At 48.4% G+C, this 24,792-nt stretch overlaps 2 protein-coding genes across 2 annotated transcripts in view; both read right to left on the bottom strand.

Annotated features, from left to right (window-relative positions):
- LOC133229481 (uncharacterized) overlaps positions 1–8,026 on the bottom strand; it is a 17,944-nt gene extending 9,918 nt beyond the window's left edge. Inside the window, exon 1 of the mRNA XM_061385847.1 lies at positions 7,925–8,026. Coding sequence (XP_061241831.1) covers positions 7,925–8,026 — 102 coding nt within the window. The remainder of the gene's footprint in view (positions 1–7,924) is intronic.
- Positions 7,763–24,792, bottom strand: RDH13 (retinol dehydrogenase 13). The gene is made up of 7 exons (XM_061389324.1): positions 24,602–24,792; positions 22,219–22,337; positions 19,999–20,154; positions 17,251–17,355; positions 12,507–12,719; positions 11,654–11,755; positions 7,763–9,835 (listed from the first exon to the last, which is right to left on the bottom strand). Exons 1-7 carry the CDS (start codon positions 24,664–24,666, stop codon positions 9,588–9,590), a joined length of 1,008 nt encoding a protein of 335 aa, XP_061245308.1. The 5' UTR covers positions 24,667–24,792; the 3' UTR covers positions 7,763–9,587.

Below are 24,792 nucleotides of genomic sequence, written 5' to 3'. Positions count from 1 at the left end.
TTCGATCAGGTGGCCAAAGTATTGGAGTTTCAGCTTCAGCATCAGTCCTTCCAGTGAACACCCAGGACTCATCTCCTTTAGGATGGACTGGTTGGATCTCCTTGCAGTCCAAGGGACTCTCAAGAGTCTTCTCCAACACTACGGCTCAAAAGCATCAATTCTTCGGCACTCAGCTTTCTTTATAGTCCAGCTCTCACATCCATACATGACCACAGGAAAAACCATAGCCTTGACTAGACTGACCTTTGTTGGCAAAGTAATGTCTCTGCTTTTGAATATGCTGTCTAGGTTGGTATTAACTTTTCTTCCAGGGAGCAAGCTTCGTTTAATTTCATGGCTGCAGTTACCATCTGCAGTGATTTGGGAGCCCAAAAAATAGTCTCTCAGTGTTTCCACTCTTTCCCCATCTATTTCCCATGAAGTCATGGGACCAGATGCCATGATCTTAGTTTTCTGAATGTTGAGTTTTAAGCCAACTTTTTCACCCTCTTTCACTTTCATCAAGAGGCTCGTTAGTTCTTCTTTGCTTTCTGCCATAAGGGTGGTGTCATCTGCATATATGAGGTTATTGATATTTCTCCCAGCAGTCTTGATTCCAGCTTGTGCTTTATCCAGCCCAGCATTTCACATGCTGTACTCTGCATATAAGTTAAATAAGCAGGGTGACAATATACAGCCTTGACATACTCCTTTCCCAATTTGGAACCAGTCTGTTGTTCCATGTCCAGTTCTAACTGTTGCTTCTTGACCTGCATACAGATTGGCCAGGAGGCAGGTCAGGTGGTCTGGTATTCCCATCTCTTGATGAATTTTCGACAGTTTGTTGTGATCCACACAGTCAAAGGCTTTGGCATAGTCAATAAAGCAGTAGAGGTTTTTCTGGAACTCTCTTGCTTTTTTGATGATCCAGCGGATGTTGGCAATTTGATCTCTGGTTCCTCTGCCTTTTCTTTCTTTTTTTTTTTTTTTAAGCTCAAAATAATACTATTTTATTAGCTCCATATTTATTTATTTATTTTAATGCTTTTTTAAATTTTATTTTTAAACTTTACAAATTGTATTAGTTTTGCCAAATATCAAAATGAATCTGCCACAGGTATACATGTGTTCCCCATCCACAATCTGGAAGTTCACGATTCATGTACTGTTGAAGCCTGGCTTGGAGAACTTTGAGCATTACTTTACTACCGTGTGAGATGAGTGCAATTGTGCAGTAGTTTGAGCATTCTTTGGCATTGCCTTTCTTTTGGATTCAAATGAAAACTGACATTTTCCAGTCCTGTGGCTACTGCTGAGTTTTCCAGGTTTGCTGGCATATTGAGTGCAGCACTTTCACAGCATCATCTTTCAGGATTAGATAGCTCAACTGGAATTCCATCACCTCCACTAGCTTTGTTCATAGTGATGCTTTCTAAGGCCCACTTGACTTCACATTCCAGGATGCCTGGCTCTAGGTGAGTGATCACACCATCGTGATTATCTTGGTCATGAAGAAATTTTTGTACAGTTCTTCCGTATATTCCTGCCACCTCTTCTTAATATCTTCTGCTTCTGTTAGGTCCATACCATTTCTGTCCTTTATCGAGCCCATCTTTGCATGAAATGTTTCCTTGGTATCTCTAATTTTCTTGAAGAGTTCTCTAGTCTTTCCCATTCTGTTGTTTCCCTCTATATCTTTGCATTGATCCCTGAGGAAGTCTTTCTTATCTCTTCTTGCTATTCTTTGGAACTCTGCATTTAGATGCTTATATCTTTCCTTTTCTCCTTTGCTTTTCGCCTCTCTTCTTTCCTCAGCTATTTGTCAGGCCTCCTCAGACAGCCATTTTGCTTTTTTGCATTTCTTTTTCTTGGGGATGGTCTTGCTCCCTGTCTCCTGTACAATGTCATGAACCTCCACCCATAGTTCATCAGGCATTGTATCTATCAGATCTAGTCCCTTAAATCTATTTCTCACTTCCACTGTATAATTATAAGGGATTTGATTTAGGTCATACCTGAATGGTCTAGTGGTTTTCCCTAATTTCTTCAATTTAAGTCTGAATTTGGCAATAAGAAGTTCATGATCTGATCCACAGTCAGCTCCTGGTCTTGTTTTTGCTGACTGTATAGAGCTTCTCCATCTTTGGCTGCAAAGAATATAATCAATCTGATTTCGGTGTTGACCATCTGGTGATGTCCATGTGTAGAGTCTTCTCTTGTGTTGTTGGAAGAGGGTGTTTGCTATGACCAGTGCATTTTCTTGGCAAAACTCTATTAGTCTTTGCCCTGCTTCATTCCGTATTCCAAGGCCAAATTTGCCTGTTACTCTAGGTGTTTCTTGACTTCCTACTTTTGCATTCCAGTCCCCTATAATGAAAGGACATCTTTTTTGGGTGTTAGTTCTAAAAGGTCTTGTAGGTCTTCATAGAACCATTCAGCTTCAGCTTCTTCAGCGTAACTGGTTGGGGCATAGACTTGGATTTCTGTGATATTGAATGGTTTGCCTTGGAAACGAACAGAGATCATTCTGTCATTTTTGAGATTGCATCCAAGTACTGCATTTCAAACTCTTTTGTTGACCATGATGGCTACTCCATTTCTTCTGAGGGATTCCTGCCTGCGGTAGTAGACATAATGGTCATCTGAGTTAAATTCACCCATTCCAGTCCATTTCAGTTTGCTGATTCCTAGAATGTCGACATTCACTCTTGCCATCTCCTGTTTGACCACTTCCAATTTGCCTTGATTCATGGACCTGACATGCCAGGTTCCTATGCAATATTGCTCTTTACAGCATCGGACCTTGCTTCTATAACCAGTTAAATCCACAGCTGGGTATTGTTTTTGCTTTGGCTCCATCCCGTCATTCTTTCTGGAGTTATTTCTCCACTGATCTCCAGTAGCATATTGGGCACCTACTGACCTGGGGAGTTCCTCTTTCAGTATCCTATCCTTTTGCCTTTTCATACTGTTCATGGGGTTCTCAAGGCAAGAATCCTGAAGTGGTTTGCCATTCCCTTCTCCAGTGGACCACATTCTGTCAGACCTCTCCACCATGACCCGCCCGTCTTGGGTTGCCCCATGGGCATGGCTTAATTTCATTGAGTTAGACAAGGCTGTGGCCCTAGTGTGATTAGATTGACTAGTTTCCTGTGAGTATGGTTTCAGTGTGTCTGCCCTCAGATGCCCTCTTGCAACACCTACTGTCTTACTTACTTGCAACACCTAAGGACCACAGTAGTTTGGTCTCAGGTCAAATAACAGGGAGGGAACACAGCCCTGCCCATTGACAGAAAATTGGATTAAAGATTTACTGAGCACAGCCCTGGCCATCAGAACAAGACCCAGTTTCCCCCTCAGTCATTCTCTCCCATCAGGAAGTTTCCATAAGTCTCTTATCCTTCTCCATTAGAGGGCAGACAGACTGAAAATCACAATCACAGAAAACTAACCAGTCTGGTCACATGGACCACAGCCTAGTCTAACTCAATGAAACTATCAACCATGCTGTGTAGGGCCCCCCAAGACGGATGGGTCATGGTGGAAGTTCTGACAAAACGTGGTCCCCTGGAGAAGGGAATGGCAAACCACTTCTGTATTCTCGCCTTGAGAACCCCATGAATAGTATGAAAGGGCAAAAAGATACGACACTGAAAGATGAACTCCCCAGGTCAGTAGGTGCCCAATATGCGACAGAATGATCTCTGTTCGTTTCCAAGGCAAACCCTTCAATACCACAGTAATCCAAGTCTATACCCCGACCAGCAATGCAGAAGAATATGAAGTTGACCAGTCCTATGAAGACCTGCAAGACCTTCTAGTGAAGGAGGAAACAGACAGAGCTGGACTCCGTCTTAGGCCAGGCTGCGAACATGAGGCTACACGCATGGTCACCCTCCCAATGGACTCTGAACTTTGTGCCCTGTGTCTATAGAAGTGGCATACCAGTGGAAAACCAGACCCCCGGATAAAAGAGCCTCAGGACTTGTATTTGGACTCTCCATTGCCTAAAAGAATATGCTAATTGCTGGGAGCCACCACGGGAGATCCCACCCATGACCAAGGTCATGTGGAAGAGACCTGACAGGCAAAGGCAGATCAGGCCTCGAGGGAACCCCTGAATCTGCTCGAGCATCCACCCCAAAACCCAAATCTGTCTGTCTTACTATTTTGTGCCTTTCACCAACTCTTCTGACATTAACAGGGGGCTATCCCCGACCACCTTTCTCTGGAAAAAGTCAACCTAGGGCTTTAGTTAATAAGCCTCCTGGGCATGAAAGGAAGATTTCTATTTTAACCCCTCTGATGGCTTTCTAGCTTGCCTGGCAGGTTTATCCATACTCTTGCAATTAACACACATGATTGTTCACAACTCCCCAGCCTTGAAAGGCACAGGAAGCCAATACATTCTAAAAGTCCTAATGAGCATAGAGTCCTTCAAGGGATGAAAAATTATTAGACTAGATAGTACTGGTAAAGGGCTTCATTACTGGGCCGATGCTTGCTGCCAAGTGCCCACATCCCTTACCCACTGTGCACCTGGGAGTGCGTTGGTTAACATGGTTGGAATGTAAGGAAAACAAGCAGCAGCCTTGGAATTAACCTCATCAGACCTTTGAGCTAATTGGTTCTTTCTTTGAGCTAATTGGTTCTCACTGCACCTTTGCTCCATGAGAATGTAACTTTATTTAGTATTTTCTTAGGCTGGGAAAAATAGAGAAAAAACACTTCAAGGGAAAATAAGTTTTCTGGTTGAGCAGCCTTTATCAAAAAAGGGTCATAAAATGTCCACAGGCCTCCAAGGCCAGAAGATATTGTACACAATATTGTTTATGGGAAAGGTATGCAGAAAAAATCCTGGTTTTGATAAAGACAAAACAGATGTAATGTTTGGGCTGACTCTGTGTGACTTTGCATCTTTCATTTCCCTCTATGTACAAGTCAAGGTATAAAAGTTCCTTTTGAAAATAAAGTTATGGGCCTCGCTCACCGAAGCTTGGTCTCCCCGTGTCATTCTTTTCGTTTTCCCTCCTTTTCTCTCTCTGTTCTTCCTTCAGGACGACTCCTTGGGGCACAGGGGCTCTCTGAGTTCACTTTTTTGCCTGGGCTTCTAAGACCCGATGGGGAAGGCGCCCTGCATCTTCACTAGGGAGGGGGCATCTTGCGTCCTCACCCCACCAAGAGGGCACCTGCGGCCTCCATGAACAGAGCAAGTTCCATGCCAGGAGCTTTACTGGCTTCCTGTGCTTATCAAGGAAGATCAAGCCCTGCTCTCTGCTTTGCTATCCTTTCACCTAGGTCGTCATCCTGAGGGTACCCCTGGATCCTGCTGGGGCTGGACCCCGGCAGCTAATTATCTCTGTAACAGAACAAAGTGGTAAATTCCATTATGTTTATCGGGATATGGCCACAGGCCTATTGATAAATACCCACTGTTTATCTAGTCTTGTGACACATGAATCATGGGTTAACTTTGATCATATCTTTTATCTTGTCCCGACTAGTTTCAAGGAATTTGGGGGGGTGGATTTGAGCATGTACACTTAGGGTATATAAGGTTTTCACAAAAACTGGTTGGGGTCCTTGGCTAAGAGGAGACTCTGCCTTGGGCCCACCGGTGTAATAAACTGCACTCCACTATCTGCATTGGCCTTCTGAGTGAGTTTGTTTCCCAGAATGCGTGGCTACAACACTAGAACTAACACCCAAAAAAGATGTTCTTTTCATTATAGGGGACTGGAATGCAAAAGTAGGAAGTCAAGACATACCTGGAGTAACAGCAAATTTGGCCTTGGAGTACAGAATGAAGCAGGGCAAAGGCTAATAGTTTTGCCAAGAGAATGCACTGGTCATAGCACACACCCTCTTCCAACAACACAAGAGAAGACTCTACACATGGACATCACCAGAGGTCAATACCAAAATGAGATTTATTATATTCTTTGCAGCCAAAGATGGAGAAGATCAACACAGTCAGCAAAAACAAGACCAGGAGCTGACTATGGCTCAGATCATGAACTCCATATTGACTTTAAAAATGTTTCACATCAAAAAATTCTTAAACTCTTTTTTCAAATTGGCTCCATTCCCAGGTACTGGGGGGAGGACTGGACATATCTTTTAGGGGAAGCACATGCATTCAACCCGCCACAGAGCCCTGCCTTGTGATGATGTCAGTAATTGCTGGACCCCGTCTTACAGGAGGAATCCTCAGGATGTTACTGAACCCAAAGCCTGCCACACCCCTGGCTTGTACTTCTGTGAAATGGAATTCCTTCTCGCCTTTGCCTGGGGTGAAGGTCAGCTCAGATTAAACCCTGTTTGTTTTTATTTTTAATTGGAATATAATTGCTTTACAACGTTTTTTAGTTTCTGCTGTACAACACGAATCAGCCATGTGAAATAAGTCGCTCAGTCCTGTCCAACTCTCTGCAACGGAATTCTCCAGGGCACAATACTGGAGTGGGTAGCCTTTCCCTTCTCCAGGGGATCTTCCCAAACCAGGGATCAAACCCAGGTCTCCTGCATTGCAGGCAGATTCTTTACCAGCTGAGCCATCAGGGAAGCCATGTGGATACATATATCCCCTCCCTCCTGAACCTCCCTCCACCCCCATCCCACCCTCTGGGTCGTCACAGAGCACCGAGCTGAGCTCCCTGTCTACACAGCAGCTTCCCACTAGCCATCTAGTTTACACATGGTCGTGTGCACACGTCAGTTCAGCTTAACCCCTTCATGTTCTGTGATCGGCAGCCCAAACCATCCCGACAGAATCTCCAAGTCCAAAGGGCAGCATGAAGGACGTGACCCCGGCCTGGTCTCTCGTGAAGAGCCCATCCGAGCACCGCCTTCCACGGTGGGCCCTGGGTCTGTGCACGACTTTGCCGCTGTCTCCTCTCTGGGCTGCTTCTGCGGGTTTGGGTTTTGTTTTGCCCGTCTTGTTGTAGATCGGTTTGATCGTCTTCCATCCGTCTGAAGGTTGTAGCTGGGTTTGTGACCCACCTCAAAGCCTTCAGAGAAGTAGTCAAAGGTGAAGCTGATGTGTGACTCCACACTTGTGGTCTTCGGGGTTTCTCAGTTTCAGAAAGGAAGCGGATGTTGGTTGTGAAGGTTTGTGGTTAGCATCAGCTGTGAGCCGCAGGTTGCTTGCATGTATGTAACAGACAAATCTCTGTGTGGTCAGAGGTTCTCACGGACATTTGGACCTACAACCCTCCCCCAGAAAGAGAGTGGGCTGTGGGATCACACTCTGAATTCCAACCCCTCTTCTTGCTAACACACCCCAAGTTTTTTTTTTTTTTTTTTGAAAGCAGATAGTGGGGAGTTTGTGATTTTAAAAATCTGTTTTTTCCATTGATTTGCTTGTCAACAACCCTGGTGAAGCTGATTCTTCTTAATTTAAGCAGAAAGGATCTTTGCTTAAGGATTTTGAAAAGAACAGTGTCGGCGGAAAAGTGGGTGCCCCCAAGGTGTTCCTAATCCACAGAACCTTCTACTTTATATGGCAAAGGGGTAGCCAGGGGGATGATCGGTTTAGGTTCCTAACAGCCAATGTCAAAGGAGGAAGATGATCCTGGATTGTCTGGATGGGCCAAGCGATATCAAGAGGCCCTTAAACAATGAGAGAAGGGACTTCCCTGGCGGTCCAGTGCTTAAGAGTCCGTGCTTCCACAGCGGGGGCTGTGGGTTTGATCCCAGGTCGGGGAACTAAGATCCCACCTGCCAAGGAGCAACCACGGTAGACAGCCCTCCCTCCCAAATGAAAGAGGCCGAAACAACCAAATAATTTTTTTCTTTTTAATCCCACTGTCTTTAAAAAAAGGAGTGAGTGTCCAGGTGCGGCCCACAGAGAAGACAGCGGGCACAGACGGGGAGGGGGGCCCGGCCACCCCCACCAGTCCTCTGGCCATTGTCCACCCAACGTGGGGACAGGAGCAGCACTCACCGTGTCCATGGAGCACTGGGGTGTCTTAAACGCTTCCTCCCCACCCACCCCCTCAGCACTGATGGCATTTGGGACAGGCTCCTTCTCTACCCTTTTGCGCATTGTACGATGTGGCCTCCACAGTTCTCCCAAGTATTAAACATTTTAACATTAAGATACTTTTTACCTCAATAACTGAGCTCTGTGGGGTCCGCTCCATGCTGTGCCCAAGCAGAGCGTCAGCCCCACTTCTAACTCGGAAGGCGCCCAGACCTCAAGGACTGTCACCACGTGAAAGGAGGAACAGGCCCCTTTAGCCTCCAAAAGTCTGAACTTCTGAGCCATTTACTGCCCTGGTGACAGTTATGTCAAGAGCCCATTTTCTAAATGTAATAAATCCAAGTTCTTTGGGGCCAGCTCCTTAGCACTCCCCCCACCACACACACACACACGTAAAGGAAGAAAGTGAAACCGATGACTCAGTTACAGTTTTTTGGGTTTTTTCCTATTAAAGAGCAAGTTGGAGAGTCTGTGACTGAAGTCCCCACAGGAGCTGCAGTGATGGTCGTGGCCCCGGCCCTCCGGGCTCCTCAGTGGTTCCTCCCTGACCGCCCCCCGACCCCATGATGTCGCCAGCACGACACGGAGACAACAGGGTCTGTTCCTGCGGGCGTCTCCAGCACCTCGCTGGGGTCCGGCACGTGGCAGGTCGTCAGGAAAGATGCACTGGCAAGGATGGTGCAGCTGCCGGTCCCCGAGCCAGGGGAAACTCGGCCCCGTGCGATGAGGTAGTCCGGTGAACAACTGGGGAAGCCAAGGCTCAGAGAGGAGACCGGAGGTGCACACAGCCACACGGCAGACCACAGACTCACTCAAGCAGCATCAGACAACCTGCCCACGGGCCACCCTGTCTCAGGCATGCTCCAGACCAGAGGCAGGTGACACTGCCCCCAAGACTCCTGGTGTGGATTCCCAGAGGAGGCGCCCACTGGCCCAGCTCACCTGTTGGCAGCAGGGCACACTTTGCCAGCCAGCCCTGGGCCAGATGCTCGCCTGGGGGCCAATCCACTGTGGCCAGAAAAGAGCCAATGCCACCATCTAAAGGGAGCCACAGGCATGGCAGTCAGCACCCCTTGGACAATTTCTTGTTGTTCAGTCACTCAGTCATGTCCAACTCTGCAACCCCATGGACTGCAGCACGCCAGGCTTCCTGTCCTTCACTGTCTCCAAGAGTTTGCTCAAATTCATGTCCATCGAGTCGGTGATGCCATCCAACCATCTCATCCTCTGTTGTCCCTTCTCCTCCTGCCTTCCATCTTTCCCAGCATCAGGGGCTTTCCAATGAGTCAGTTCTTCTCATCAGGTGGACAAAGTGTTGGAGCTTCAGCTTCAGCATCAGTCCTTCCAATGAATATTCAGGGTTGATTTCCTTTAGGATGGACTGGTTGACTCTCAAGAGTCTTCTCCAGCATCACAGTTTCAAAGACTCAGTGCTCAGCCTTCTTTATGGTCCAACTCTCTCATCCAAACATGACTACTGAGAAAACCATAGCGCTGACTAGCCGGACCCTTGTCAATACTGCCACCTGGTGGGTGCAGCGGGCATGACAGCTAGGTTTGGCGAGTAGCTGCTCCACCCTGGTGGCTCTGCCTCCCTGGCGGCTTCCACGCCTGGTCCCAGCAGTTATTTGGGGAGCGGCTGTCCCGTCTTCCCATGGGATCCATGGGACATCTCCAAGCCCACCAGGCGGACACTTTCAGCCCAAAGCCTCTTGGCTACTTCTTCATCCTCAGCTTCTGGGGCCGGAGGCTTCTCTTTGAGTACATCAAAGTACTTTCCAGAAACGCCCTCCAACTCCTCCGCCACGGCCAGGTAGACGCTGGGCTGGGCCGCCAGCTGGGGGCTCTTGACCAGCAGCCAGAAGATGGGCCCTGCAGTCAGTCCACAGAGAGTTCAGTCCAGACGCTGACAGAGGAAGGTACACCTCACCCCGGGTTGCTAAGCGCCCACCAAAGCCAGAAGGGTCCCTGGAGTCCCACAGAGCTCACTCCAGGCCTTTGCCACTCTGGTTCCTTACACAGGAGCTCCCTTCCCTGGCATTGCCCAGACAAATCAATTCCAGATGCAGGAACCAGCCTGAAAGCTGCCTCCTCCAGGAAGCCCCCCTGGCTTTTCCTAAGCAAATGGAAGGTCCAAGACCTCACCCCACCAGATCTTTCTTTTTGCTTTGTTTTTGGCTGCACCATGTGTGGCATATGGGATCTTAGTTCCCCAACCAGGGATTGAACCTGTGGCCCCCGCAGTGAAGGCATAGTTTTAACTACCGGACCACCAAGGAAGTACCCCCACCACCCCGATCTTTCTTTAAACTAACTTTTGTGTATTATCTCCAGTGCCAGCCTCAGCTTAAGATTCTTGATACCTAGCCGCCACCAATTAAAATGTTTGCCAGGATAACAAACACTAGTTATAAAGCTCTCACTATTTATTCAGCCTAAACCTGGGCCAGGTACTATGCTGGCCCTTTTAAGGGCGGTCTCATCTAGTCCTCCCTACTGTGAGACAGGTACTACTATGAGACTTACTGGCAGATAAGGAAAATAGGGATTTGGAAAGAAGTCCCTTCCCTGGGTGGTCCAGCCAGTTTGGGATGAAACTGGAGCTATCCCAAGCATGGCTGGACTCCAAGCAGTCAGCCCCATGACCTCCTCCTCCGAAACACTTCTCACTGGTCATTGGAAGAACTGATGCTGAAGCTGAAGCCCCAGTACTCTAGCCACCTGACGCAAAGAGCCAACTCATTAGAAAAGACCCTGATGCTGGGAAAGATTGAAGGCAGGAGGAGAAGGGGGCAACAGAGGATGAGACGGTCGGATGGCACCACCGACTCAATGGATGTGAGTTTGAGCAAGTTCTGGGAGATGGTGATGGACAGGGAGGCTTGGCATGCTGCAGTCCATGGGGTCGCAAAGAGTCAGACACAACTGAACAGCTGAACAACATAAGGCTCTGGCCTGTTTCCCAGGGTGTTCTGAGGCTGGCAGGCTGGGCAGACACATGAAAGTGACTTGGTACCAGGGAAGACACAGGAGAAAAAGAAGATACAGGGTAAAGCAGGAAAAGTCCCTGAGATAGACTCTGAGTGTGATGTTAATTTTATGTGTGGGGATCTTCCCTGATGGTCCAGTGGTTAAGACTTAGAGCTGCCAATGCAGGCAGCACAGGTTCGATTCCTCGTCAGGGAACTAAGATCCCACATGCGAAGCGGCCAAAAGGTAAAAGAGAGAGAAAATGTATGTGTGAACTTACTGAGCTACGAGATGCCCAGAGAGCAGGGAGAATACTGTTTCCAGGGTGTCTGTGAGGGTGTGTGTAAAGACTGTGAAATCCACCCTCCCAAGGTGGGCGGGCACTGAGAAGTTAACTGGGGGTGAGACGGTTGAGCCCGGACATCCAGCCCTCTTGGCTTTTTGAGTCAGTGTGGGACTTACACCAGCAGTTCCCCTGAACCTCAGGCCTTCGGGTTTGGGCTGGAACTACAGGGCCAGCATTCCTGGGCCTCTGACATACAGGTCAGGCCCCCACAGATGCATGAGCCAAACCCTCCTAGTCAATCTCTCTAAATACCCCTGTATATCCTATTGGTTCAGTTTCCCAGGAGAACCCTAATACACTGAGGAAGGGCCCTGGGCCCCAAGCTGGGAGGACAGGGGTTCAGCTAAGGGACCCCAGGCCGGGAGGGGACTTACCAAGCGTGAAGCTGGAGAAGGCGGAGCTGTGCATGCCCGTGTGTCTGCCCAGCTCTGTCCTGGCCACACCGGGATGCAAGGCGTTGACAGTCACGCCCGTGCCTGGGACAGAAGGGAAGAGTGAGGCGAGCAGACAGCAGGTTCACCCCTTACCAGGAAGGCTGATGCTGCCCGCCCTGGGCTCTGGGGCTCCCCCGAGTCTACATCACCCTCCTGCTCTGAAACCTTCACATCCATGCTTTTATCTTGCACGGCAGCTGTCTCACAGCTGCCCAGAGCAAAGCTTCTGAACCTGAGTGTATAAACATCACCTGGAGGGCTGGAGAAGCCCAGACCGCTAGGCTCCATGCCCAGAGTCCAAAGCAGTGGGTCAGGGAGGGGCTGGGTTGCTGCAGTTATGACAAGCGCTCAGGTGAGCTCACACTGCCGGTCATCAGACCCTCTTTGAGAAGCCAGGGCAAAGGGCAGGCTCTTCAGCTTTGGCACTACGGACGCTGAGCTGGGATCATTCTTTATCCTGTGCATTGTAGGATGTTGAGCACCACCCCGGCCTCTGCTCACGAGATGCCTCTCCCAAACCGCCCCTCTTCCCCAGACAGACAGCCAAAAACATCTCCAGATACTGCCAAAGCTCCACTGGCCTAGAACAGCAAGGGCTCGGAGCCTGTGTGGGAGGAGCAGAGAAGAGCGCGGAGATCGACTGTCTGTCTGCGTCGGGCCTAAGTGTGTCATGGGTTGGCCTGCTCTGTCCTGGAGCCACCGCTTGACCTCCCATCCACCCAGGGTCACGGCAGGACCGCTTCAGGCTCGGAGCCAACGGAGGGGGAGCCCAGCGAGGCTCAGCCACGCGCACCTTGAAGCCGCCGGCTCAGCTCCTTGGTGGAGACGACGACGGCCAGCTTGCTCTGGCAGTAGGCTGCCTTCGTGTCATACTTCCTCTTCTCCCAGTTCAAGTCCTCGAAGTCTATGTGCCCAGCAACGTGGGCCAAGGACGAGACGTTGATGATGCGCGAAGGGGCGGAGGCTTTCAGCTTGTCCAGTAGCAAGTTCGTCAAAAGGAAGTGGCCTGGAAGAAGGAAAACAGAAAGACAACTTTTCCTCAATTCTTGTCCCAGGCGTAGGACCCTACTGAGAACATCACCTTATTGCCTCCTTCCATAACCTGTGTTTCTCAGCAGGGTCCCCCTCTGCCCTCCAGGGGGCATTTGGCAAAGTCTGGAGGCAATCTCCATCCTTAGAGCTGAGGACCGTATGGGAGTGCTACTGCCACCAAGTGGGTGAGGCCAGGGGTGCAGCTAAAAGTCCCACAGTGCAGGAGCTGCCTGGGGGCCTTCTGCTTAGGATGCTGGGATTTCACTGCTGCAGCCTGGGTGCAATCCCTGCCCAGTAAACTGAGATCCTACAAGCCCTGTGATGCACCCAAAAAAAAAAAAAATCCTGCAATGCACAAAACAGTCCCCACAACTAATTATCACAAACTCCTGTGACAGCCCTCTATGAGGGCTGTCTGTCTCTCAAAATCCTTTCTCCGTTTCTTTTCCAGTAATAGAATTTTGGGTTACCCATGAGACTGCCCAGTAAACGACTACATTTCCCAGTCTCCGCTGCAGCTCCACCAGGTCACATGACTGAGTCCCAGCCAGCAGCGGATGAAGATAGTCACGTGTGTGTTACAGGCGAATTGTGTGTGCTTAAGTTGTTCATACTGTTCATGGGGTTCTCAAGGCAAGACTACTGAAGTGGTTTGCCATTCCCTTCTCCAGTGGACCACATTGTGTCAGGCCTCTCCACCTGACCCGCCCGTCTTGGGTGGCTCCACAGGGCATGGCTTAGTTTCATTGAGTTAGACAAGGCTGTGGTCCTAGTGTGATTAGATTGACTAGTTTCCTGTGAGTATGGTTTCAGTGTGTCTGCCCTCTGATGCCCTCTTGCAACACCTACCATCTTATTTGGGTTTCTCTTACCTTGGACGTGGGGTATCTCTTCACGGCTGCTCCAGCAAAGCGCAGCCGCTGCTCCTTACCTTGGATAAAGGCAAAATGATAGGATACTGAAAGAGGAACTCCCCAGGTCAGTAGGTGCCCAATATGCTACTGGAGATCGGTGGAGAAATAACTCCAGAAAGAATGAAGGGATGGAGCCAAAGCAAAAACAATACCCAGCTGTGGATGTGACTGGTGATAGAAGCAAGGTCTGATGCTGTAAAGGGCAATATTGCATAGAAACCTGGAATGTCAGGTCCATGAATCAAGGCAAACTGGAAGTGGTCAAACAAGAGATGGCAAGAGTGAACATCAGCATTCTAGGAATCAGAGAACTAAATTGGACTGGAATGGGTGAATTTAACTCAGATGACCATTGTATCTACTACTGCAGGCAGGAATCCCTCAGAAGAAATGGAGTAGCCACCATGGTCAACAAAAGAGTCCAAAATGCAGTACTTGGATGCAATCTCAAAAATGACAGAATGATCTCTGTTCGTTTCCAAGGCAAACCATTCAATATCACAGTAATCCAAGTCTATGCCCCAACCAGTAACGCTGAAGAAGCTGAAGTTGAACGGTTCTATGAAGACCTACAAGACCTTTTAGAACTAACACCCAAAAAAGATGTCTTTTTCATTATAGGGGACTGGAATGCAAAAGTAAGAAGTCAAGAAACACCTGGAGTAACAGGTGAATTTGGCCTTGGAATACAGAATGAAGCAGGGCAAAGACTAATAGAGTTTTGCCAAGAAAATGCACTGATCATAGCAAATACCCTCTTCCAACAACACAAGAGAAGACTCTACACATGGACATCACCAGATGGTCAACACCGAAATCAGATTAATTATATTCTTTGCAGCCAAAGATGGAGAAGCTCTATACAGTCAACAAAAACAAGACCAGGAGCGGACTGTGGCTCAGATCATGAACTTCTTATTGCCAAATTCAGACTTAAATTGAAGAAAGTAAGGAAAACCACTAGAGCATTCAGGTATGACCTAAATCAAATCCCTTATGATTATACAGTGGAAGTGAGAAATAGATTTAAGGGACTAGATCTGATGGACAGAGTGCCTGATGAACTATGGACGGAGGTTCGTGACATTGTACAGGAGACAGGGAGCAAAACCATCCCCATGGAAAAGAAATGCAAAAAAGCAAAATGGCTGTCTGAGGAGGCCTTACAAATAGCTGTGAAAAGACGAGAAGCGAAAAACAAAGGAGAAAGGAAAGATATAAGCATCTGAATGCAGAGTTCCAAAGAATAGCAAGGAGAGATAAGAAAGCCTTCCTCAGCGATCAATGCAAAGAAATAGAGGAAAATAACAGAATGGGAAAGACTAGAGATCTCTTCAAGAGAATTAGAGATACCAAGGAAACATTTCATGCAAAGATGGGCTCGATACAGGACAGAAATGGTATGGACCTAACAGAAGCAGAAGATATTAAGAAGAGGTGGCAGGAATACACAGAAGAACTGTACAAAAATTATCTTCACGACCAAGATAATCACGATGGAGTGATCACTCACCTAGAGCCAGACATCCTGGAATGTGAAGTCAAGTGGGCCTTAGAATGCATCACTACGAACAAAGCTAGTGGAGGTGATGGAATTCCAGTTGAGCTCTTTCAAATCCTGAAAGATGATGCTGTGAAAGTGCTGCACTCAATATGCAAGCAAATTTGGAAAACTCAGCAGTGGCCACAGGACTGGAAAAGGTGAGTTTTCATTCCAATCCCAAAGAAAGGCAATGCCAAGGAATGCTCAAACTACCACACAGTTGCACTCATCTCACACGCTAGTAAAGTAATGCCCAAAATTCTCCAAGCCAGGCTTCAGCAATACGTGAATCGTGAACTTCCAAATGTTCAAGCTGGTTTTAGAAAAGGCAGAGGAACCAGAGATCAAATTGCCAACATCCGCTGGATCATCGAAAGAGCAAGAGAGTTCCAAAAAAACATCTATTTCTGCTTTATTGACTATGCCAAAGCCTTTGACTGTGTGGATCAAATAAACTGTGGAAAATTCTGAAAGAGATGGGAATACCACACCACCTGACCTGCCTCTTGAGAAACCTATATGCAGGTCAGGAAGCAACAGTTAGAACTGGAGGATGGAACAACAGACTGGTTCCAAATAGGGAAAGGAGTACGTTAAGGCTGTATATTGTCACCCTGCTTATTTAACTTATATGCAGAGTACATCATGAGAAACGCTGGGCTGGAAGAAGCACAAGCTGGAATTAAGATTGCCGGGAGAAATATCAATAACCTCAGATATGCAGATGACATCATCCTTATGGCAGAAAGTGAAGAGGAACAAAAGCCTCTTGATGAACGTGAAAGTGGATAGTGAAAAAGTTGGCTTAAAGCTCAACATTCAGAAAACTAAGATCATGGCATCTGGTCCCATCACTCCATGGGAAATAGATGGGGAAACAGTGGAAACAGTGTCAGACTTTATTTGGGGGGCTCCAAAATCAGTGCAGATGGTGATTGCAGCCATGAAATTAAAAGACGCTTACTCCTTGGAAGAAAAGTTAGGACCAACCTAGATAGCATATTCAAAAGCAGAGACATTACTTTTCCTACAAAGGTCTGTCTAGTCAAGGCTATGGTTTTTCCTGTGGTCATGTATGGATGTGAGAGTTGGACTGTGAAGAAAGCTGAGCGCCGAAGAATTGATGCTTTTGAACTATGGTGTTGGAGAAGACTCTTGAGAGTTCTTTGGACTGCAAGGAGATCCAACCAGTCCATTCTGAAGGAGATCAGCCCTGGGTGTTCTTTGGAAGGAATGATACTAAAGCTGAAACTCTAGTACTTTGGCCACCTCATGCGAAGAGTTGACTCATTGGAAAAGACTCTGATGCTGGGAGGGATTAGGGGCAGGAGGAGAAGGGGACGACAGAGGATGAGATGGCTGGATGGCATCACTGACTCGATGGACGTGAGTCTGAGTGAACTACGAGAGTTGGTGATGGACAGGGAGGCCTGGCGTGCTGCAATTCATGGGGTCGCAAAGAGTCGGACACGACTGAGCAACTGAACTGAACTGAACTGAAGTTACTCATTCCCTTCTCCAAGGGATCTTCCCCACCCAGGGATCAAACCCGGGTCTCCTGCACTGCAGGTAGATGCTTTACCACCTGAGCCACCAGGGAAGCCATGTCACCCCCCAAACACCCCTAAAAAAAAAAGTCCTACCCTCCAGTACCTCGGAGTGTAACCTTATTTAGAGAGAGGGTCTACAGAAAGGTGATAAAGTTTAAACGAGGTCATTAGGGTGGTCCCTAATCCTGTGTGACTGACACCTACCCAACGTCCCTCAGTCTTACTGATGGGCTCAGAGTGACAACAGACAGACTGACACAGCAAGTGAAGGACAGACAGAGACTGGAGGACAGACAGACAAAGGGACAAGAGGCCAAGAGGCTGATGAAAGGTCCGGGACTGAAGGTCCAGCCAGGAACAGGGGGCTCCCCGAGCTGCCAGGTGAGCCCACGCACGGCTGCCTTGGAGAGTGGAGGAAGACCCCTCCCAGAGCCTGCGTCTGGTCCACGGGGGCCCCACCCACATCCCGGGCCGACGCCACTCAGCCGGCAGGCTCACCCAGGTAGTTAACGCCAAGCTGCATCTCAAAGCCGTCCTCCGTGGTCCAGTGCGGGCACCGCATCACGGCCGCGTTGTTGATCAAGATGTGAACGTGCTCCTCCTCTGGAAAACGGGGGTGAGGACAAACGGGACTCAGCTTCCCCCGCTATAAAATGGGTAACAGAACCTGCCAGGTAGGACGGCTTCATCATGACCCCCTCAAAAAGTACTTTCTGCAACCTAAGTGTCCATCGACAGAGGAATGGACAAAGAAGACACAGTACGACGGAGTATTATTTGGGCCATAAAAAAGAAGGAAATGATGCCATCTGCAGCAACAGGGACGGACCCAGAGACGATCATACTAGGTAAAGTGAGCCAGAGAAAGGCAAAATTATGATATCACTTATCTGTTGTTATTGTTCAGTCACTATGTTTGTGTCCGAGTCTTTGCGACCACATGGACTGCAGCACACCGGGCTTCCCTGCCCTTCACTACCTCCCAGAGTTTGCTCAGACTCATGTCCCTTGACTTAATGATGTCATCCAACTATCTCATCCTCTCATTTATATATGGAATCTAAAAAAAAAGGATACTAATGACTTTATTTACAAAACAGAAATAGACTCACAGACACAGAAAACTTATGGTTGCCAAGGTGCAGGGGGAGGGATTAATTAGGAATCTGGGATTAACATATGCCCGTTACTCTATATAAAACAGATAACCAACAAGGACCTACTGTATAGCACAGGGAACTACACTGAATACCTTGTAATAATCTATAATAGAAAAGAGTCTTAAAAAAATGTATTTTTGTGAGCATTCATGTGTGTATGTAACTAAATCAGAGTTCAAGTTTGTTATAAACCTGAAACTAACAAAACATTGTAAGTCAATTATATTTCAATAAAAATTTAAAAACACACACACACACAGGAATTCCCTGGCAGTCCAGTGGTTAGGACTCCACGCTTCCACAGCAAGGCACAAGGATTCAACCCCTGGTCGGGAACTAAGATCCTACAAGCCCCACAGTGGCAGGGAGAGAAACATACACGCACAAGACAGCCACGACAATAAAAGGAAAAAGTCCTGCCCGCACTGATCTCCAGGAGAGAGCTTCGGACAAAAAGTGAGGGGCAGTATCGGCTGGATAACAGGCTGCGGTTTATACAAAAAACCCAAGGGGAGGCGTATCCCCCCGTTTGCTTTATACACGCATCAACAGTCCCCCAGAGGACGCACAGCGGGGGAAGCAGTGAGCCCATCTGAGGACAGCAGCCAGGGAGCTAGTGGTGGCTGTGCCGGGAATATGTTTTCCTGTAGCCCCGTTTGCACTTTCTGAACATTTAAGCTTGCAAATGTTATTCCTGTTCGAAAAATAAATAAATATGTAAGTGGTTCTGAGACCGCGCAGCAAGCAGCAGGAAGAGTGAGTCAGCCATCAAGGAGATGAGAGTGCAAAGAAACGCCAGCCTCATGCCTGGCTCTGCAGAAGGAGACGCCCAGCGGAGAAGGTGGGCGTTCCTGGGTGCTCTGCGTCGTGCCTGCGGGTCCCCTCTGAGTCACTTGTCCTCACGGCCGACACGGCCCCAGGCACTCCGGACACAGAGCCTGAATCTGACTCACGTCTGTGTCCCCAGAGTCACCTCAGCGCCAGGGAGCCTGAGCAAACAGTGGGTGAGTCGATGTTTCTGCCCTTCTCCTGGTTAACTCTTCCTCTGCCTCCCTACACATCAAATCCGTTCCCAGCCTCTGCTTCTCCCAGGAGCCCAGCTCAGACAGAAGGACTCGGTTTTCCTGGACAGTGGGACTCAGTAACCTTCTTCTGTAAAGGACCGGGTAGCAAATGTTTTCGGTTTTGCAGGCGATTTGGTCTGTCTCCACTGAACTCTGCCCTCTCAGGACTAAAGCGGTCACAGACAATATGGAAATCAATGGGCCCAGCTGTGTGTCAATAAAACTTTACGGAGGCGATTTGTTGTTGTTGAGTCGCTCAGTGGTGTCCAGCTCTTTGCAACCCCATGGACTGTAGCCCGCCAGGCTCCTCTGTCCATGGGATTCTCCAGGCAAGAATACTGGAGTGGGTTGCCATTTCCTTCTCCAGCAGATCTTCCTGACCCAGGGATCAAACTCACATCTCCTGCATTGACAGGCGGGTTCTTTAGCACTGAGCCACCAGGGAAGACCCTTTATGGAGATATATGCATACATATAGCTGAGTCACATTCTTCTACAGCAGAAACTAACACAACACTGTAAACAATTATACTCCAGTTAAAAAAAAAAAAACCTTTAGGGAAACTAAAACCTGAATTTTTAACACAACACTGTAAACAATTATACTCCAGTTAAAAAAAAAAAACCTTTAGGGAAACTAAAACCTGAATTCCAGGAGTTCCCTGGCGACCCAGTGGTTAGGACCCTGTGCTTTCACTGCCCAGGGAGCAGGTTCAAGCCCTGGCCCGGGAACTAACAACCTGAAAGCCATGCAGTGTGGCCAAAAAAACAAAACACCATCTGAATTCCAAATAAAAGTCACATGTCGTGAAATGTTATTCTTTTTTCTTTCCCGCATGTAAAAATGAAAAATATGTAAACATGAAAATGTCAGAAAAGAAAACAGTGTAAAATCTTCACCCAAAGACGGAACAAAAATGGGCAGTGACCAACACTCGGCTCCAGGGCCTGCCCGGTGTGCTCGATCCTCACGGCCTGGCCACTCAGGCCCTCCCTCACAAGCCCCGCGGCCTCTCTCTTGCCTTCAGTGACCTTCACCGCGAACTCTCGGATGGACTTCAGGGAGGCCAAGTCCAGGTGCCGGGCGTTGACACGGTGATTGAGGGTCTCCCCTCGAATCTCCTTGGCCGCCGCTTCGCACTTCTCCATGTCTCGACAGGCCAGAATGATGTTGCCTCCTGGAAGAGCCAGACGAGAAAAAAAAATTTTTAAAAAACATAAAAAAGATCCACTCCTAAGCGTACGTACCCAAGATAAATGAAAAGATAAGTCCATACGAAACTATGTACTCTAACATACACAGAGGCACTGTTGAGACAGAAACACCCCAAATGTCCATCGAGGGAAGAATGAACATGGAGGGGGAGGGATAAAGTGGGAGTTTGGGACTAACATATACACTCTGCTGTATATAAAATAGATAACCAACAAGGACCTAGTGGAGAGCACAGGGAACTCTGACCAATATTCTGTAATGAGCTGAATGGGAAAGAACTTGAAAAAGAATAGATACATGTATGTTTAAAACGGAATCACTTTGCTGCACAACTGAAACTAACGCAACACTGTAAATCAGCTATCCTCCAATATTTAAAAAAAGCATTAAGGGAAACGTGGCCCATCCATCAGTGGAGTATTACTCAGCCGTGAAAAGGAAGGAAATCCCAAAGCATCCACACCACGGATGAGCATCACAAACACGATGCTCACTCAGTCAAAGCAAGAGGCATAAAAACACAGTGTATGATTCCATTAATCTGAAATGCCCGGAGAGGCAAATCCACAGGAGGAAGATCAGCCGTTTCCCAGCTTTGCAGAGGACGGGACATTAAGAGGGCCACGACTTAGAGGACCCAGGTGTTATTTCAGGGTGATGAAACATGTTCGACAATGGGGAGCAGTCATGGCTGCACATTTCTGTGAAGATACTAAAAATCCCAGAAGTGTGTATTTTAAATGTGTGAATTAAATATTTAATACACCCATTTAAAAAAAAAAAACAACTTTTTTTCTTTTTTTCAAATTAGAAAAGTGAGGAAAAACAGGGTCTGAGAAAAGGATGGGCAACAAGGATGCTGACTGTGTGGGTCTTTGGGGCTCCCCTGGGGTGGACCAGCCGCTTCCTCCACACTGGCTGCCCCATCACAGCCCAGGACAGAGTGCATCAAGTCCGGGCTCCGTCCGTCCTCGCAGGGCCAGCCCGGCCCTTGGACGGCGGTGGGTGTGTCGGCCCAAGTTCCGGTCTCACCAGGTCCGGAAAGGAACACCTGCCCCTCCCTGGGGGAAACCCCGTGTGATGAGGCGCAGGGGCAGAGGACCGCCCACCATGGCCCCCATCACTCTGACCTTGGGGCGAACATGCAGCTCGGGCCTGGCTGATCCAGCAGGGACGCATTCACTGGCCACCGCGTCTCGAGCCCTCCAAGGAGGCCCTCCAAGGAGAGGTCCCGGCCTCCCCCAGCCCTCACGCCTGCCCCGGCCTCTCCCTCCTAACTCGTCTTCCAGCTGTTCAAACAAAAATCGGGACGCCTTCCTCTCTCGTGCCTGTCCCCCCAGAAACCCCACTAATTCTAAATTCAAAAGAGAGCTCTGTGGGGACTTCCCTGATGGTCTGGTAGTTAGGAATCCAAGCTTCCAGTGCAGGGGGCACGGATTTGATCTCTGGTCAGGGAACTAAGATCCTGCATGTCACACAGTGGGGCCAAAAATAAATAAATTTTTTTAAAAAGAGAGATCTGTGTGCTGAAGAGGGCACGTCTCCATAAGCCCACTCTCACCATGAGAAAAACATCAAACAGACCCAAATCGAAGCGGGCATTCTTTCTATTAAAGACCCAATCAGTAAGCTTGGAAGAGCCTGAAGTCAAGTCTTACTCCCAACCTCTGACCCAGGCCCCAACCCAGTCACCAGGACTGAGTCCAACCAGCATAGGAGAGGGCGAGGCCCATGCAGAGAAAAACCCAACCAGAAACTACTGAGCCTCCACGGGCTCCTCTGAGCACCTGGACCCATCCGCCCCCTTCCAGGAACACCAGGCTTTGGGGCTTACACCAGCCTGCGCTTGTTTCTGCCACTTACAGAACCGAAAGAATCAGAAGCCTTAACACCCCCAGGTGAATCCCACCATCCACCACCAGGTCTTAACACCAGATCTTAACACCCCCAGGGGAATCCCATCGTCCACCACCAGATCTCGCTCCCGAGCCCCAAGCCAAGAAGCAGGTGCCCAATGGGACATCACCTCTTTTGGCCAGCTCCAAGGCAGTCTGCTTCCCGATGCCCGTGTTGGCACCAGTCACAATGACAGTCTTCCCAGGAATGGTGGCCTTGCTGGGACAAGCCCCGCCGGCAACAAAGTCCCTGGAGGTAGGAAACGGGAGGTCAGTTCCATCTGTCTGTCCACTCTCACTGCAGGTGCCCCCAACGGTTACGATCTCAGACAAGTGACCACTCTGAGCTTGTGTTCCCCCAGTGGAAAGATGGAAACAATATCCCACAACCCAAGGGAGCCCTGTGGTTACTCAGTACCTCCTGGTGTGGGGAAGCCTCCTCGTCATAACCATCGTTAGCTGATAAAGACCCCTACGGTTCAATCCCTACGGCTGTTGTAACATTTCACTAGGAGCTCAGTAGGTTAAACCACACAATGGTGTTTCCCTAGAGTCTGCAGTTCAGAGTCCCAGAAGGGTCTCAACAGAATAAAACTGAGGTGTCAGCAGAGCTGTGTTCCTTCTGGACGCACAAGGGAGAATTGAGAATTGTTCCCGAGCCTTTTCCAGATTGTAAGGGCCGCCTGCATCCATGGGCTCGTGGCCCCTTCCTCCACCTTCAAAGTCAGCAACACAGCAGCATCAAGTCTCTGGCTCTGATTCTCCCGCCTCCCTCTTGTGAGTACCGTTGTGATGATGCTGGGGCCACCTGGTGATCATCTCCCATCATGGAGGTCCTTAATGACATCTGCAGAGTCCCCTTTGACCGGTAAGGATACATAGTCATAGGTTCTAGGCATTAGGATGTGCAGGGCAGGAGGGCCTTATTCTGCTACTGTGTCTATATTCCAGAGGCTAAATACTGGAAACAACTAAATGTCCCCAATAGGAAGCTGGCCAGAGAAACAGTGTCCTCTCCAGACAAGAGGGTCATTTTTAATTAAAAATAAATAGTCATATTCCCCATCCCCAACTAGGGCATTCAGCTTTCTTTTATTCTTCCCATACTGGTATTTTTTATTATTATTATTTTTAAGCTTTTTCAGAACTAACAGACATCAGCATGAATAAAAATAAAAACAGCAGCCAATGAATTTTTTTTTGGCCATGCCTTCTGCTTTGAGGGTTCTTACTTCCCCAACCAAGGACTGAACAGTCAGGCCCCGGCATGAAAGTGCCAAGTCCTAACCCCTGGGCCGCCAGGGGATTTCCCGATGATTTCTACAAGGAAAAATTATTTCCATTTCCTAGAGCTTTCAAAAAAAAGGTGGTTAATATTTACAAAGCAGGAGTTTATAAAAAACAAGATACCAGCTGGCTACACAAAAAAAGACTTTATTGGATCAGGAGGAACAACTTCAAAATGAAGCCTCATCACAGAGCAGATGAACAAGCCTAAACGTATTTATGCAAAGAGATTAACAGTCAGTCAGTCTATCCTTCGACCCCTTATGAGAGGGGAAAAGAAAGATACTTCAATATTGCAATCACTTTCTGGCCTAACTCCCAGCTCTTGTGTAACTGTAATAAAATACGTATTGCTAATCCTGAACACTTAATGTAAGGTCTACCATCTTAAATTTTTAAGTGTACAGTATAACACTGTTACTACAAGCATAACACGGTTATATTTTTAAGTGCTCAATAGTCACACTGTATGGCTCATAATAGCCAGGGCAAATGTAAAAGATTTCCATCTTCACAGAAAGTTCTACTGAATGGTGCTGCTATAGAATATTTGGTTGCGGTATTTTGGTTTGGAGTGGGGGGGATTTTTATATTGAAGAATAGTTGATATACAGTATTATATATGGTACAGGTGTACAACATAATGCTTTACAATTTTTAAAGGTTATATTCCATTTATATCTATTATAAAAGAGTTGCTATATTCCCCTGGTTGTACAATATCTCCTTGTGGTTTATTTTATAACTAACAGTTTGCACCCCTTAGCCCCCTGTCTTGTTTTTATTTAGTGAATTCCAGGAACCACAGGAAAGAATAACGATCTTTTCATTGACTGAGTTGGACAATCCTAACTTGTTTCTCTGATTCCGGACAACGAGAGCTTAGGTGGCATACACGTTCCTTGCATCTGGGCCAGGACGTGACATATGGGAGGTGCCCAGTAGGTATCTGCTGAATGAATTAATTAATGCACTAAAAGTCCGGAAGCAACTAGACCAAAACGTTTACCAGGGCCGGGATCCGCCCCTCTCTCTGGCCGACCTTGGGCCGTGACCTGCCCGCTCGGGGCCCAGCCTTGTCCCCGCATTCTCTGGGAGCACTGCTGGATGAGTGGACTGGAGGACTCCTGGGTGGGCGAGGAGCTGGCGATCTACATCCGGCCCTCCCTCCCTGTCCAAGCCCACCGGCCCGCCGTTACCGCGCCTGAGAGACCCGCGCGAACTCACTTGAGCAGCACGGCGCCGCCCACGGCCGTGCCCAGCACGGACAGCGGCAGAACGTAGCGGCTCATGCCTGGCCGGAGCTGGAGTCTGACTGCAGCCGCCCGCACGCGCGAACCCCGGAGTCTGCACCTAGAGCGCGCCGCCCGGGACCCACGTGCGGAAGGGCACACGCCGCCGGAACCCGCGCCTCAGGA

Source organism: Bos javanicus, chromosome 18 (genome assembly GCF_032452875.1).
Source record: "Bos javanicus breed banteng chromosome 18, ARS-OSU_banteng_1.0, whole genome shotgun sequence".
Taxonomy (NCBI): Eukaryota; Metazoa; Chordata; class Mammalia; order Artiodactyla; family Bovidae; genus Bos; species Bos javanicus.
Note: the sequence above shows the minus strand (reverse complement) of the source record. Positions and strands in the feature narration are given on the sequence as shown.

Coding starts and splice junctions, on each gene's coding strand:
- RDH13 (XM_061389324.1), bottom strand. CDS start 24,666: ATGAGCCGCTACGTTCTGCCGCTGTCCGTGCTGGGCACGGCCGTGGGC. Junction 20,155..22,218: donor CTTGGAGCTGGCCAAAAGAG/GTGATGTCCCAT, acceptor TGGCTCTTCCAG/GAGGCAACATCATTCTGGCC. Junction 9,836..11,653: donor CTTCTCCAGCTTCACGCTTG/GTAAGTCCCCTC, acceptor GACTGACTGCAG/GGCCCATCTTCTGGCTGCTG.